At 38.7% G+C, this 18023-nt stretch overlaps 1 protein-coding gene across 1 annotated transcript in view; it reads right to left on the bottom strand.

The window, feature by feature from the left end:
• WASL (WASP like actin nucleation promoting factor) overlaps nucleotides 1-17134 on the bottom strand; it is a 61208-nt gene extending 44074 nt beyond the window's left edge. Inside the window, exon 1 of the mRNA XM_027075388.2 lies at nucleotides 16674-17134. Coding sequence (XP_026931189.1) covers nucleotides 16674-16790 — 117 coding nt within the window. The 5' untranslated portion in view covers nucleotides 16791-17134. The remainder of the gene's footprint in view (nucleotides 1-16673) is intronic.
• Nucleotides 17135-18023: the final 889 nt, after the last annotated feature.

The raw sequence follows: 18023 nt of genomic DNA, 5'->3' as shown, positions 1-18023 counted from the left end.
TGCATAAATTATTTGGGAAGAATTAATTTTGAGCCAAGGTGAGTGACTTAGGCAGGAGGTGCCTAAGGCAGGAAGTGAAAAGATGCTACTAGACTCCTTTTCCTTCTGCTCTTTGGAGCTGCACTGTCTAATAAGGAGCTCACTAGCCACACACAGGTATTTAAAACTGAAAATTCAGTCCCTTTGTCTTACTAGCCACATTTCCAATGCTCAATAGCCATGGATGACTACTTATTAAATGGTACAAATGCAGAATACGTCCACCATCATGAAAAGTTCCATTGGATAGTACTGCTCTGGAAAATCCAAGGGAGAGATTTTATATAAATACTTTATTAGAATAAGACATAGAATTTATAAGGTCAGGAATGGAACAGAGTTGGAATCATTAGACAAAGGAATATTCATAATAAAAAGAATAAAATCATATTTATTCCAAAATGTCTGGCTAACTAGAGACTCAATTTGAATACAGTATTAAATTCAATTTAACAGATATTTATTATATACTGAAAACAGAAAAATAATTAAGGGCTGGTCTCTGTCTCCAGTGACCTAATTAGGGAGATATGCTTTAAATGAATAACAAACTATGCTACAAAATGAAAATGTACCAAATGAAATGTACCAAAATGAAAACAAAAATAAAGTGCTCTAGAAAGGCTGAGAAGCAAATGCTGAATTCTGACAGGGGACAAAGTAAGGGTAGAGAATCACAGATATCCCAGGGAAGAATAAAGTGAGGACTAAAGCACAGATTCTGGGGTGGATTCCACCACTCACTTGCTAAGCGATTTTCGGTAATTATATACTCATCTTTCCAATCCATTTCCTGATCTGCAAAATGGGGATACTATTACTAACTTCATTTTGTGTTATAGAGTAAATTAGTTAATACATGTAAAGTGTTCTGAACAATTTCTTCATCATAGGGTGATTAAATTTAAATGAAATACAGAAAGTACTCAGAAAACTGCTTGTCATTGTATGTACTTCTTGAATGTTAACTATTATGATACATTATCAGTTGCTATATTTCCAATCAGATCATTTTAAAGCTCTACTACTAGCTTACAGAAACCAGTAATTAGAGAACTAACATTTCCTGTTTTCAGCAAGTTGGTCAATTAAAAAATAAGGAGAACCAGGAAAAAAACCCAAGCCTGCAAAAACATGAAAGAAACCCTCACACCTTTACAGTCTGCAAATCTGGGATCAGAATTGTAACTAAAAACAACACCTTAGTACAGTAAATATTTTTTACAATGGCATCTAAAGCAGGTTTAGGTGAGTGACAGACCAAATAAATAATCATGTACTATATCTTAATAGAATTTTCACTAACTTTTATACACATGATAAACAGAACATAAGCAGGTACTGCCTGTCCCCCCAACCCTAATACTTCTGGTATTAAAGACTCAGTTCCTTTCTCCAGGGACAAGCACCTGTGCTTATGCTCAATTAAGATTCTCTCCCTAAAATTTAGAATTCCAAACTGAGTCACAGGACTAACGGGTTGAGGGAAGAGATGACTGGAGTTGAGAGAAGTTCCACCAACTCCTGCTGTTGTTCTCAGAACTTCCCAGCCTCCTGCTGCTCCTGAAGTTTTATTGTTCAATTCTGTCCCGGATTCCATGGGATCCTCTGATAGCCAATAAATTCCTTTTTGCTTAAACCAGCCAGAACCAGTTTCTGTTATTTGTGCCAAAGAGCTTTAACTAACAATTGGTTTCTTAAAGTAAATATTTAAGTAATTCTCATACCTCCAAGTTCTTAATGGAAATCAATGAGAAAAGACACTTTATTCACTATACATATATGCTATTATATGCAATCATATAAATGTGGAGCTGAATTTATACAGTAACTTCCTTTGGCCTGATGTATTTTAATAGCCTGAAAGGACACTATTCTCCATAAATTCTTGACAATTATCTTTTTTTTTTTTTTAATTTTTTTTTTCCACGTTTATTTATTTTTGGGACAGAGAGAGACAGAGCATGAACGGGGGAGGGGCAGAGAGAGAGGGAGACACAGAATCGGAAACAGGCTCCAGGCTCTGAGCCATCAGCCCAGAGCCTGACGCGGGGCTGGAACTCACGGACCGCGAGATCGTGACCTGGCTGAAGTCGGACGCCTAACCGACTGCGCCACCCAGGCGCCCCGACAATTATCTTTTAATATATAGATTCATGCTCAAAATGGAACAGGTTTCTCTTTGGTAAGAATAAAGGGCAACTTTTTGGCAAGGATTCAAACTCTTTCTTAACCTGCGGCAATTAACAACTTCACCTTTGCCTCCTGCTATTAACCCAAGATATAACAGATGGCAGCCAAATAATCTACAAATGCCCAAACATACTATATTTCTCATCTTAACTCATTATGTTTACTCTGCTGGAATATTACGTTTGAAACTTGTCAAACTCCATATACCTAGTTCAAATAGCACACTCTTCATCAAGTTTCTCCATCATGTCCTCAAACACTTCTCCCTCTGCATAATCCCATAACGTTTCATTTACACATCCAATGAAGGACATATCATTGACTGACTTGTGACAGGTCCCTACATACGGTGTTTCGCCAATGCACCACTCATCCTCTGAAAACAAGGGCCATGTATTCTCCAGTTATGTACACTTAGTCCCAGCACAGTATTTATATGCATTTTGCATTCATTCATTAGCTCAACTAAACTGAAAGGAGTGTCTTTCTTAGAATCACATTAATTATTGTTAGTTATTTTTAGAAGAATGACAACAGTTCTCTTCTTGGCACTTCAATTAATCATAAACATCTATATGACATGGTGAAAACCCCAAGTTAATGCACCCCCATTACTAATATTTTAAAGCCACCAATCACAGGAATTTGCTTCCACCTCAACCTCCATCCACAGAAGAGGGAGGCAAGCCTTCCTTATCCTCCATCACTGAATTGACCTGGAACCTTTTTCATAATACCAATACAACACTGATCTGATTATTATAGCTTTATTATAAACCTTAAAAATCAGGTGTGGTGGACCAACATTTTTCTTTTGTGGCTATTCTAGCTCCTCTGAATTTCCATCTAAATGTTATCTATTTATTAAATTTTTAAATGTTTATTTATACTTTTTTGGGGGGGGAGGGAGAGAGGGAGAGAGAGACAGAGAGAGAGAGAGAGAGAGAGAGAGAGAGAGAGAGAGACAGAGAGGGAGACGAATTCCAAACAGGCTCTGCACTGTCAGCACAGAGCCTGACGCAGGGCTTGAACTCCCACACTGTGAGATCATGACCTGAGCCAAGGTCAGAGGCTTACCAACTGAGCCACCCAGGTGCCCCTATACTTCAATTTTTTAATGTTTATTTATTTATTTAGAGAGAGAGCACGCATGAGAGAGCAAGAATGGGGGAGGGGCAGAGAGGGAGAGAGAGAGAATCCCAAGCAGGCTCCATGCTGTGGCTATGAGTGCAGAGCCCAACGCAGAGCTCAGTCCCACAAACCATGAGATCATGACCTGAGCTGAAATCAAGAGTCAGATGCTTAACCAACTGAGTCAGGCACCTCTACCTCAATTGTTTTAAAAGTGAAAAAAAAATACCTTATTGTGATGAGTTTTTAAAACAAACCACCAAGCTAATTACTTCTACGTTTGACACAATCTTGTTTGCAAGGTGGCTAAAGGGAAAGTTGCTACTAACAAATATTAATGCAACCTTCTTACTTGTTTTATTTGAAAAAACAAACCCATAATATCCCACTTTATAAGGGAGATACATAAACTCTGATTGTAAAGTACCTTGTTGCATTTATCTTCTCATTAACTTTCATTTTAAAATTGAGAAATCTCTAAACTTGGAAAAATAAAACCCAAGATTCAGGAAAATCATACTTAAGAAATCAGAACATTTTTTATGGAATTAAATTTAAAAATTATTTTTTATTTGTATTTGTTTAATGTTACTTAGGACTACAAAGAATATACTAGATTGTCATAATAAAAGGCACAAATTATAGGTCAGTGCAATCTGACAAGATAAAATCCAATTTTAAATGCACTTATGCCAGGGCACCTGGGTGGCTCAGTCGGTTAAGCTTCCAACTTCAGTTCAGGTCATGATCTCACAGCTCACTGAGTTCAAGCCCTGCATCAGGCTCCGCGCTTAAGCTCAGAACCTGCAGCCTGCTTCGAATTCTGTGTCTCCCTCTCTCTCTGCCCCCCATACCCCTATTCGTGCTCTGTCTCTCTCAAAAATAAACATTAAAAAAGATTTTTTTTTAAATGCACTTATCCCTTTAAGCAATTCTATTTCTTGGAAATTATCAAAGTAAAATAACAGATCAAGTGTGTGAAGATAGATGGAATATATGTATACACATACAAATGTTAGGGGGAATGTTAGAATAAAAAGAAAGAAAAGAAAAATAACTGTCTATTTCTAGGGAATTGGTCAAGCTTCTAGGATGTGCCCACTGAAAACAGTATACTTACTGACATGAAACAATGTCAATAAAAAAATAAACATCTGTGTTTGTCAGGGGGTGTTTGTTGAGAATAAGTACACATGTTCATTTACCATTCAATAATTCATGAAAACCAAAAGCTAGGAGGATATACACAAAAACATTAATAAGAATTAGTTCTGGATGATGGGGTTCATAGATGATTTCCATTTTTATCAATATTATTTTGAAAACTGCCTAAGTCTGCACTTAGAAATATAATGTGAATCACATAAGCAATTTCAAATTTTCTACTAGCCAATATATAAATTAAAAATGTGTAGAGTGGTGCCTGGGTAGCTCAGTCAGTTAAGCGTCTGACTTCAGCTCAGGTGATGATCTCATGGTTCATGAGTTCGAGCCCCACGTCAGGATCTGTGCTATCAGCTCGGAGCCTGGAGTCTGCTTCGGATTCTGTGTCTCCCTCTCTCTCTGCCCTTTCCCCACTAGTACTCTGTCTCTCTCTCTCGCTCTCAAAAGTAAATAAAACATTAAAAAAATTATTTTAAATGTAATGAATTAATTTTAACATATTTAACTGAATATATTTCTTAATTTGTAATTTCAGCATATAATCAATATTAACATTTTTTTTAAGTTTATTTATTTAAGCAAACTCCACACCCAACATGGGCTCGAACTCACAATCCTGAGACCAAGAGTCACATGTTCTTCTAAGCCAGCCACGTGCCCCCACATCAAAATCTTTCTTTAAATATTTATTTTTGAGAAAGAGAGAGAGAGAGAGGGAGAGGGCGGGAGAAAGGGAGAGAGAGGAGACAGAGGATTGAAGGCAGCCTGCTTGCTAATAGCACAGAGCCCTATACAAGGCCAAACCCATGAACCGCAAGATCATGACCATGACCCGAGGTCAGACCCTTAACCGAATGAGCCACCCAGGAGCCCCTCAATATTAAAATCCTAATGAAATATTTTAATTTTTTTTTTTTGTACCAAGTCTTACAAATAGAGTGTGCATCTCACATTTACTGCACATCTCAATTTGAACTAATGACACTTCAAGTGCTCAACAGACACATGTGGCTAATGGTTACCAGGCTCCATTATGGGACAATGCACTGTATTTTTAATGGGAAAGAAAAGTCATTTTTTAAATAATAAGTCACTTGACTGCTATCAGAGATCTTTTTCCAAAATCTAACACCTGAATATTACATAATATTTTGAGTTATTCAGTTTCCTCGCATTCTGCGGAAAAATTGTTTTTAGAAATGAACAGGTTGGTCTGAGCTCAAAGAAGAAAGAGATACAACAATATAAGAATTAAATAAAAATGTAGCACTAACAGAACTTTCCAGGATATAGGTGGGTGTATGTATGCATAAAGCCAATTCCCTGATTTCCATATTTTCTAATAGTGAATTCCTGATGGTGAAATTGAATAAATATTAACTGATTAGCTATATACTATCAGCATTATTTTCAGGTCTTTCAATGTGAAATTAAGATCATTCTGAGTATGTTTAATCAAATAAAGAATTACAATAACTTATGCTTCTCAAACTTCTCTAAGTTCTCCTCAAAAATAATAAAAAGACCATAATCATTAGATGCATCAAACTTAGGCTTGAAAAATTAAGGATTCATTCAGAATGATTTCAAATAAACCTAAGAATTCTTATTGGAGGAATTTCCTCCCTCTACTGGAGGTAAGAATTACATCAAACTTCTCTTCAAAAAACCACACAAACAAGAAGAGAATGGTGTAAAATATTTAAAGTGCTAAAAGAGAAATGCACCAATCTACAATTCTGTATCCAGCATAATTATCCTCGAAAGTGGAAAAGTATTTTTTAAGACAAACAGAAATTGAGAGAATTTGTTCCTACTAGACAAGTAGTCTACTTGCAAGAAGTGCTAAAAATTCCTTAAGGTGAAGCAAATGATATAGGTCATTTGAATATACTTGAAAGAAAAAAGTTTTAGAGAAGGAATAAATGAAGGTTAAATAAAATCTTTTATTTTTCTTCTTTTTTTAATGTTTATTTGTGTGTGTGTGTGTGTGAGAGAGAGAGAGAGAGACAGACAGACAGACAGAGCATGAGTGGGAGAGGGGCAGAGAGAGCAGGGGACACAGAATCCAAAGCAGGCTCCAGGTTCTGAGCTGTCAGCATGGAGTCCGATGCAGGGCTTGAGCCCACAAATAGCGAGATCATGACCTGAGCCAAAGGCAGACGCTCGACCAACTGAGTCACCACGGTGCCCCTATTTTTCTTCTTTATAAATGCTTTAATAGATAACAGCAACAATGTATTCAGTGATTATGGCTTATAGATCAGTGAAATGAATGACAGCAACATTATAAGGAATGACATAGAAGAACTGGGAGTTTTATGTTATAAAGTACTTCTACCACCCACGAGGCAATATAGTGTTACTGGAAACTGAACTTTGATTGATTATAAACATAGATTGCACAATGGAGGAAAACCACTAAAATTTTTTTTAAGAAGTAAAAACGATTATGTTGAGAGGACAGAAAATAGAATCATATAAAATGCTCAATTAAAACCAGGTGTGCCTGGATGGCTCAGTCGGTCAAGTGTCCAATTTCGGCTCTGGTCATGATCTCATGGTTCATGGGTCGAGCCTCACATCGGGCTCTGTGCTGACAGCTCAGAGCCTGAAGCCTGCTTTGGATTTTGTATCTCCCTCTTTCACTGCTCTCCCCTCTCAAAGATACACATTAAAAAAAGAAAAAAGACAGATAAAGAAAGGGGAAAAAAAGGAACAAAGAACAAGGGCAACAAATAGAAAATTAACAATATAGTAGATATTAATCTAATTATATCAATAATTACTTTAAATGTAAATGGTCTAAATATCCCAATTAAAAGACAGAGACTATCAGAATGGATTTAAAAAAAAAGAGCCAAGTACATGCTGCTTACAAAAAGAAATTTTTTTTTTTAATTATAAAGACACAGGCAATTAAAAGTAAAGGGATAGAGAAAAATATACTATGCTAACCTTAAATAAAAGAAAGCTATATTAATATTGGGCAAAGTGTGTTTCAGAGCAAGGAAAATTATCAGGTATAAGAGGGACATTATATAATGATAAGGAGACCATGTCTATAGGGAGATACAACAATACTTAATATGTTGCATTTAATAACAAAGCATGAAAATATGTGAGGCCAAAGCTGATAAAACTGCAAGGAGACATAGATGAATCCACTATTTAAGGTGGAGGTTTCAACTTTTAAACATAAAAGTACTAAGAAAACTGAGTAAATATTTTCGTAATTCTAAGCTAGCACATTATTAAATAAAAACTCGATATAACAGAAAGACTATTATATTTAACTTTACAAAACTTTAAAACCCCTGCAATGACCAGGAATACCAAATATGCTTTGTCAAAAGATAAATGACAAACTGCCAAAAAAATACTGTAATATACAATTACCATCTCTAAAGAATTCTTCAAATCACTAAGAAAAAACCCAATAGAAAAAGATTGTCTAAATACAAAGAACAAACAATTCACAGAAGAAATATCTATAAACAGACATAAAAAGATGTTTAACTTCACCAAAAACTACAAACCAAACAGATATATATATATATTTTTGGACCCGTGAATCTGTCAAAATGAAAATTAGTTTTAAATCCTAGTGTTGATGAGAATATATGGAGTTTAGAAACAACTGCTTTGGAAAACAATTCAGCAGTATTTATTAACATTCTTAATGCTCATGCCCTCTGACATCATTTCTTAAGAATTTATTCAATAGAATTACTTCAAAAGGATACATAAAAATATGTATTTGAATGTTCATTGTATGTTTAGAAACATATATGTTTCTAAAGGCAAAAACTTGGAGAGAAAAAAAATACCTATTGCTCTGGGCTGAATTATGTCTACCTAAAAGATATGTTGAGGAGTTCCTGGGTGGCACAGTTGGTTAAGCGTCTGACCTCGGCTCAGGTCATGATCTCACAGTTAGCGGTTCGAGCCCCACGTTGGGCTCTGTGCTGACAGCTCGGAGCCTGCAGCCTGCTTCAGATTCTGTGTCTCCCTCTTTGTCTGCCTCTCCCTCCACTTTCTCTCTCTCAAAAATAAACAAACATTAAAAAGTATATATATATACATATATATATTTATGTTTTAACACTTATATCTATGAATATGACCTTACTTGAAAAGAGGATCTTTACAAATGTAACCAAGTTAAGATGAGGTCATTAGGGTTGACATTAATCCAATGACTGGTATTCTTATAAGAGAAGACACAGGTAAAGAACACCATGTGATTACATATGTAGAGATTAGAGTCGTGAGTAAAGCCAAGAAACATCAAGGATTGCCAGCAATGCCAGAAGCTAGGACAGAGGCATGGGATGAAGTCTCTCAGTGCCTCCAGGAGGAACCAACTCTGCTGACACCTTGATTTCAGAATGCTAACCTCCTAAGTGAGCAAGAATAAATTTTGCTTTTTTTAAGCCATGCAGTTTGTGATACTTTGTTATGGCAGCCCCAGAAAACTAATACACCCATCAACAGAGATTAGTAAGTTACAAGAAACTCACAAAATAGAGGATGCAGTAATAAAAAGTATGCAACAGATATAAATGGACATGGAAACATATGAAATATATATTAATATATGTGAAAAAGTTAAGTTTCAGAACAGCATGTACAATACGAATTTTATGATAAAGAAAACGTACCTCTCTGCCTCCAACTCCTCAATGAAACCCATCCTTCTCACATGCCGGCCAAGGCAAATATGGGTTAGACTACTTCCCTCTGCAATCTTGACCTGCACTGACACCTTCACAGACTGAATTCACTCCCAAGGCCTCAATAATCAACACTCTGCAAAGGATTCCAAAAGCTCTACTCCTACAATCTCTACTATCTTGCTATTACCATCAGGAGGTTCTGTTGTCATCTGGAATTCACACAGCCAACTGAATATTGCCATTTTTTCCTTCACAACATTGCCATTATATAACCTCGGGATGGCAACTAGAAGTCATTCATCTATGTGAACCTGGACTGACTGGTAGTGGCTACCCGCACGATGCACTGCGTATTCAGGGACCGCATCTGGACACAGCAGAAGAAGTGCTATCGGCAACAGGTAGTGTCCACCATGTGCACAAAGACCATGTTACTATCCCTCATAACCCTTTTTTTGTTCTAGATGCTGCTACAATTCCGGTTCCTTAGCCAGGCCAGGTCAGCTGAGAGAATGAATAAGATGTTTAGTAAACTTTAAACTCTTACTTAATTATTCTCATTATGAATGTAATTTCTAATTTTCCCCATCTCTAGATCCTTCCTATCTTGATACTTTTTTAATGAAAAATCTTTTTTTGCCTTACTTTACTAGTAACTTAAGGACTAAAGTTTAACCTCTAAGTCTGAAGTTCAAAGTCTTCCAAAATCTGACCTCAATTTACCCTTCAAACTTATCATTATGTTCTGAAACAAATACTATTCTCATTTCTAGCCAAGCCAGTCTATTCAATGTTTCCTAACACTCCATGCCAATTTTCTACTCTAAACGTACATGTTTCCCTCTACTTGAACTCACGTGGTTCCTTGCTCCTGACAAATTGTATACCATTTAAGGTCCTCATGTTCAAGGCCCACAATGATGCAGCAAATGCCACAGTGATATATCTATCTTTCCTATTATTTAATTTTTTATTATATGCTGGCTAGTGAAACATATCTTTTTATGCAAGATTTTTGTCCTCCCCAGCTACTTAGTAAACAACATAGTTGTAAGAACTGAATCTTCCTACTCCCTCCATGTATTTGAAGATACTGGGGGAGTGTTAGCATCTCAATAAATCCTCAATACTTGACGATGATATTTCATTAATAAAAACAGTGGAAATTTGGATTTCTGATTAGCTTTATGTGTTGCATACAAATCAATTAGCTCCTTTACTATAATGAAAATTTCTCAAGTATTTAGGTATCCTCTGATATTTTTATGGCAACATAAATTCACCATAGTGGAGGGAGAATTTCACTTAAATTTTTTTATTTTGGAACCAAAGACATGATAAATACACAATTTCACCTCTATTTTAATACTTAAAAATACTACATAGTTTTAGCTTCTCCAAATCTAATATAAGGGTTTAACTGTAAAATGAAACTTGAAAAACATTTCATTGTCCAAAGATTACTGTGTGCTTGGCTTATGATAATTTCTGATCTCATATCATCTTTAACAGCAGTTTATATTCCTAGATGTCTTTCATATTTCCATTTTGTTTCAATTTATCTGGTATTTAATGAGTTCTCCTTTTACAAAGACATATTCCTATAGTAAATCTTCAGGTCAAGTTAAAAATAAGTTTAAAAAATCACTATAGCAGAGGAACCCCGGAGTCAAGGATACTGAGAAACTAAGTAAACTAACAGAAAGCCATAGTAATTGAACTATGAAGTTACTACACATCTTTCAATTGATTCTATTTTCTAAAGGGTTTTTTTCTAAATATGCCTCTTCAACATTACTCTACACCCAATTATTTGGTCTCTTTAAAAAAGGGTCACAATTCCGACATAACACATAAACTGCAAAGTGAAATCAACATTGTCTAAATAATCTCACCTATATTGATATTATAGTCACTAATCCTCCACTAATTTTATAATACTGACAGATACAATAGATAGAAACAGGATATATTTCTGTTATACTATATATACGAACAGAGTTAAGTATACTAAACGTTTCCTAATTACTAAACAATACTTAACCACTTAAAAATATTAGATTGTTCAGTCACACACCGATTAAGAGTTGTATTTACAGTTAACGATATATCTTACTGTGGACAAGAATGTATGAACTTGTTTTGCTTCCCATCTTTACAGTGAAAGTGACCTCTATACTAATGCTGGGTTCTATAAAGTCCTAAAGAGACTAATTTATAATGAAGCCCAACTCGATCTACTCTTTTAAACCTCAACTTTGAATCAGTCTGTAAAATAACCAAGTTAGTTCACTATAACTGTTAAATATAACAAACTAAAAACGTTTTAAAAATCTTTATACCATTTTTTCACATGCTTCTCCAAACAGCCAGAACACTCTACATACATTATAGCATTATTCTCTGAAACCCTTAAGCAAGCCCATCTTACAAATCTAAACACTAAGGCTCTTACTGGTTGAGAAATTTCCCTATATTATAAGCTAAGAATAACAAGAAATAAGGGATTTATAGCCCAGATATGCTGTATTCTTCTAAATCTCCTCCTATACTTATAGTCTACCAGACAAGACACTTTTTATACTCACCTTTTTCCTCTATACAAGGTTGCCCTTTCAGTTTTGCATATTCCAAATCCCAAATGTTAACCTTTTTTCTCTTTCCATACTCAAGGTGAAATACATTCTCGGCCCTAACTTCCCAGCAATGCTGTCTTAACTCAGGCCTTCATCAAAACAATGATCCATCTAGGCACCTCTCCCTGTAAACCTATTTAAGAATTTAGAACAGAAACAAAGTAACAGTTGGACAGCTACTCTTACCACCTATATTAGTTCAGCAGCTGACTTAAACCACATTGTTCTTATAAAGGAAGATTTAAATACAGATAAAACTTGCATCAGAAATTGAAGATTTTAACAACGTGATCAAGCAATGAGAAATGCTGAATCAGCTCGTAGGGAATAAATGAGTTAGCAACTATAATTAATAAGTATTCAGTGATCTGTATGCTAGATATTATAAAAATCATAGAAGACTACATAGGTATAAGGTCTAATCTTCCATAATTATATATAGGGTGAGAAAATAAAAAATCTAATGAAAGAATATAAGTAGGTTAAAACAAGTGCTCAGGAATCAAAAGAAATAAAGATTAAAGATGGTTAATAAAAATGGTTTTTTATGCACCACTAAATCTTGAAATAAACAAACTCGTTGAATGTGTCAGAGAAAAGCATCAGTCAACATTACCAACTTAATCCATTTGGACCACAGATGGTTGTAGAGAGGTAGTATGAGGTTTTATTTTTCCCAATCCTTAATTTCTTATTCAGCACTATATATATTAAACTCCACTTGGCAAGATGGCATATACTCTAGAGAAAGTAAGCTAAATCACAGTACATGAAAAACAACAAAACTAACTACAAAACAAGACCTGATCTTGTTTTTAACTCTTCTTAACTGTTCTAAGAAAATACTACCAACTAATGAACTGCATCAGAACTATTTAGGTAAAAGTATATAACATATATTGACATATCACATATAACTCAAATGAAACCTCAACTTTCACAAAATCTATTTTTTAAACTGTGGCAAAATAGATTTACTTAAGATTCACTTCTTCCATGAAACCAATCACCAATCTAGAGTTTAATATACAGACATATTTCCATTTAGTGAAGTATGTATGTTTCTGCATCCTTTTTCTGCTGGTGGTTACACCTGTCTTTAACCCAATTCTCATCCCTCACCTGCTATATCTAAGGGGAATGAAATCCTACTAGAGACTTTTTAAATGTCCTGGAATTCCCACCAGCAATGCCTTAATTCAGGCCCTCATCATATCTTATGTGGACTGCTGTAAATACCTACCTGATCTCCTTTGTCTCCACTGTTACTACCTTCAATCTGCCTTCTTTGGTGCTTTCACCTTTCTCCCAAACTTTCTAAAAGTCGTATCTGATCTTGTGGTCCCCCACTAACTAGTGCAATACTTCCTCAACTGTATCTCTCTTACATCTATGAAATACACATTGATATCTTAACAGGTTAGAGAAAATCTGTAGTAAAACAACAACAAAAAAACCCAACTTCGTTTTAATTTAATCTTAACTCACAAAATATACATCCAAGATTGAAGGGAAACATTAACATGTCAAATGTGTTTCAGGAATACCCTATCAGAAAACAGTAAACTTCAGCAGTGAGTCTCAAACTGTGATATATGTTAAAGTCTCCTGTTGACCTTACTAAAAATAGAAATGCTGGAGTTCCACCTCAGGCCTACTGAATATTATCTAGAGATTCGACCTAGCAGTATTTGTAATCTCCACAATATTTCTAATGCATACCTAAGTTTGAGAACCTAGGCAGAAACTCTCCTTGCTCCATAACAAACTATTAGTAGGTCCCAACTTTCCAAGCTGTTTCATTCCTCTCATCCACCTGGGAGTTACCTACCAATCTTAAATATTCAGGTATCACCCATTCTAAAAAACTTTCACTCATCCGCTCTCCCACTATTCTCTTTTAATCTCCTAAACTTTTACAAAAAATAATAACATCCATATATTTATGTATGGTCCTTCTAATCCACAAAACTACTCCATAAGACAGAATCCCTATTTTAGAAATAAGAAAAACAATTCTACCACAGGGAGTTAAAAACAAGAATTAAAAAAACAAAAACAAAAACTTGTTGTAAGTGACCATCTGAGTTTGAACTCTGGTGTGCTGACTACAAAGCCAAGACATTTTCCATTGAGACATGCAGCCTCCTATACATCACTCTGAAGTATTGACTTACTCATCAGCTTACACATTTGTTTCCCTTTTTAGACATAGTAAGCTCCTTGAAGGCAGGCATCAACCCTGATTTTGACCTCAACGTTTAGTTACTCAATATATATGTGTTGAGTCACAGAAGGAATGCAGCTCCTCCAGAACTGGGACTATAACTGCTGTTTCATTTCTTGAATTCTTAGTTAGAGCTCTAAATACACTTCTTCCCTAACAAATTTGGTCTGACTTTTGACTTTTTCTTTTTATAAGACAATGTATTTCACTATTATTTTAAACTACAAAAAGCCACACAGTGGGCAAAGAGGAAAAAAAGGATTGTTCAAAAAACAATCGTTCTGGGGCACCTGGGTGGCTCAGTCGGTTAAGCGCCCGACTTCGGCTCAGGTCATGATCTCCTGTTTCATGAGTTCAAGCCCCATATCGGGCTCTGTGCTGACAGCTCAAAGCCTGGAGCTTGTTTCGGATTCTGTGTCTCCCACGCTCTCTGCCCCTCCCTCCCATGCTTGTGCTCTCTCTCAAAAAATAAATAAATGTTAAAAAAAAATTTTTTTTAAAACAATCTTTCTTACTTTACTCTCAAAGAACTGGAGACTTCAAATATTAATCTTCACAAAAAATTTCATACCACAAGAGCAGGCCACTAAAGAGTGTGATTTTAAATGACAGAAATTCAAAAGGTAAAGGTGACTAGTAAGAGACAACATAAAGATATTGGGCACTGAATACGGACAGTGTATTCAGCAATCCACTTAAGCTAACCAGAAAGAAAGCTCTCTTTCTCAATCACAGTATTCTTTCAGATCTTTCACTTTGAAACGAGGAAACATTACAGGTAAGCATAAAGCAATCAGTCGGTGTACTCACGTTTAAATGTAATGTCCTTCCTGCCTAAAGTTAATGTGTCTGGTATGTCAAACAATACAACTACTTCCTTTCTGACACAGATTTCATAGCAAATGTAAATAAACTGGCAAAATTTTAAATTTTTCATTTGCAAATAATGTAACATTTGAAAACCTGGAGATTCTCATAAATCAAAAATATACAAAAATTGGTGCTGCTTTAAGAATCTTACACTCTAATTTTATCAGGTTTTGGTGGGTAAAAAAAGTGATAATTCCTTTAGCACCACTTTTTGAAACAAATCAGTAACAAGGGAAGAAACCATTCTAAAACAACATGATGTAGTGGAAAGCACAAGAGACTAGGCATCAGGAGTCCTGGTTTCTAGTTTTGGTTACATTCCTAAATTGCTGTGTGACTTAGGGGTTCACTGGCTCCGTTTTCTCATTTGTTTAAAAGGGGGGGAGGGGGCTTGGTTATCTTTAAAGTTGTTTCTCAAAACACTGATATTAAGCCAGTCGTCTTATTTCATTCTTATCAGTAAAATGTAAAACACATTTGAATTAAATGTAATAGTTCAATCTCCAACAGGATACAAAAGGTTGATTCCTATGAAGTTAACAATTAACTCATAGGGTAACTTTCCAGAAATTGTCCAATCCTAACCTCTTAAACAAGCAGGTGTAGCCCAGTTGGGCAGATTTAACACTGCTAACAACAGTTGTGACTTTGCACTGCTCTGCTGACATTTCAGTCGGCGCTCCCCGGGTTCCTGTGGCACATGCTGTGCAGGTGCTAACACGCAAAGAGGGGAGAAAGGAACCCCAACAGCGTTTCAACAAAATCAGCCAGGGTCCAACCCAGCCACCGCAGTCAGATGCAGCCTGACAAGGCCTACACCACAGAGCAGAACCTCCCCACCCCCAGAAGTGCCAGCAGCCAATGTAATGAATGCTTCCGTCAACAACACACATTCCCCTTCCCACAGCAGAACTGCTTGCTCCCAACCAGCCATCTGGGGTTGGAACAGGCCGCACAGCACCAACCTAAGAATCACTCTCAGGCCCCAAAAGGCCAAGAACTACTAGAGATTGCGGTTCCCCTGCGCATGGTTGTGGGGAGAACAGCACCTCCTCCCACCAATGCAAAAAAAAAAAAAAAAAAAAATCAGTGGGGAGGAGAGCAGAAACCAGGCCTGGTCGAGATTGCTGGAGAAATAAACGCTGTTTCTCTGCAATGGGGAGCAGTAGCATTTCCTGCTCTCATTCCGAACCGATGCACTAGACTTCACTCCCTCCTGAGATCCTAAACGGGTATTAAAAACCACATTCCGGTCCGCTTCATTCATATTTGGGCTTCATTCCTCGACCTACTCACTCCTGAAACCTCTGCCATTGTGAAAGGAGCCCCCCCCCCCCCCCCCCCAGATCAGGCGGCAGGAGGTGAAGCGAGGGCCGGTACAGAGGCCCGGTTTTTAAGATCGAGGAGCTTGTGCAAGAATAAAATCCCCTTGTGGCCTGAGAGCAAAGTTTGAACCAGTAGCTAGGGCGCAGACCTGGGCCCGGCCAGGCAGGGTTCCAGGGCAGGCCTGCAGAGGTGACACTTCCCAGCTCACGGGCAACTTCGGGAGGCGGTGTCCGGCCGCCCCGGCCGGCACTGCCCAACACCCGGGGAGCCGGGCTGGCTGGAGGCCTGGCCGGGAGCCGGACCCTCCCCGCGCCGCTCCCGCCTTCTTCCCCACTCCCACTTCCCGGCCCACAAGCCCGGGCCCGAGAGGTAACGTCAGGGGTGGCGACGCGGGTCTCGGCCACTGACCACACATTTCTTGCCGAGGAAAGTGAAGAGAGACTCGTTCTCCTGCGGGGTGAGCAGCAAGGACCCCACATTGGTGACCCTCCGCGGTGGAGGCGGCTGCTGCTGGCCGGAGCTCATGGTTTCGCCGGCTGGGTTGCGAGTCCAGGGCCGTCTCCGGAGAGTAGGCGAGTGCTCTTTCCCCTCTCGGTGACAGGGGCGGGAGGAGGGGAATCAGAGGCGCAGCATCTCGCAGCTCCTCGGGCGCGGGGAGGAGGAGGAGGCCACGGGGAGGCGGAGGCCACGGGAAGGAGGAGCCAACGGCAGGCCGCACAGAGAAAGGGAAGCTCCCAGCTCCCGCCCGGCGAGGCTCTGGCCGGATGGTCGTTGTCCTCGTACTCCGGCGACTGCGCTAAACTCCCAACTCCTCCTCCAATCCTTCTTCGGCGGCGGCAGCGGCGGCGGCGGTGGCGGCCGCACAATCCAACATGGCAGCGGGGGCGGACGAGACCACAGGACGCAGGACGCGGGGGAGCGCGCCGGAAACGCGCGGCTGCGGGCCGGGCCCCGGAGGAGCTCCCCCCGCCAACCACGCCGCGGCCGGCCTCGCCGCGCCGGGCCAAGGCCCCGCCCCCTTCCGGCCGAGTCGCGGACCGCACCGTGAGACGCGGACTGGACGGTGAGACGCCAGGCGGGGGTTCCGCGTACCGGCCCACGGCTCTAGCCTCCTTCCTGCGGTGCTTGCGCCCGGTGGCAGCTGCCTGCACAAAAGAAGAGCCGCCCGCCCCTCTCCGCCCCTGTTCGCCCCTGTTCTGTGGACGCACACCTTTGCGAAGCGTCAGTTCAGACCCAGGTCCCCCTTCCCCGAATAGCTCTTATCTCTGGGGTGCGGAGGCCAGGCGTCTACACTGAGGGTTAAAAAGGTCTGGAATCTGGAGACAGAAGTGACGCTCTCCCCTGTGCTCCTCGGTGGTTTAGGTCAGAGCCGCAGGTGCCTGGGGTCTCTCAAACTTTGTCCAAAGTTCAGCAGTGGAAGTGGAGGAACAAACAGGCCTCTCCCAGTGTTGTGAAAGAGAGATCTTGCTGATGGATGCTACAAAAACCAAACGCACTTGGAAAAAAGATTTCTACCCTTCGCCTGGAGTGTTGCGTGGGATACATGTATTTGTAACATTTAAATTCAAGCTCTTTTCTCTGAAGTACCCTGAACATATTTTTCCCTGTTTTGTGAATTGGAAAATATTCTTTTTCCCCTTCTCATGTTTTTTTCTTCAGACCCCAAAGACCTTGTTTTCTTTTTATCCAAAACGAATATGCCCATTCAGGGATATTTCACAAATGGAAGTACGTTGTCTGATTTAATCCTTAGAAGTA

This window comes from Acinonyx jubatus, chromosome A2 (assembly GCF_027475565.1).
Source record: "Acinonyx jubatus isolate Ajub_Pintada_27869175 chromosome A2, VMU_Ajub_asm_v1.0, whole genome shotgun sequence".
Lineage (NCBI taxonomy): Eukaryota > Metazoa > Chordata > Mammalia > Carnivora > Felidae > Acinonyx > Acinonyx jubatus.
The sequence above is the reverse complement of the archived record's forward strand: the minus strand, read 5'-3'. Positions and strand labels throughout refer to the sequence as shown.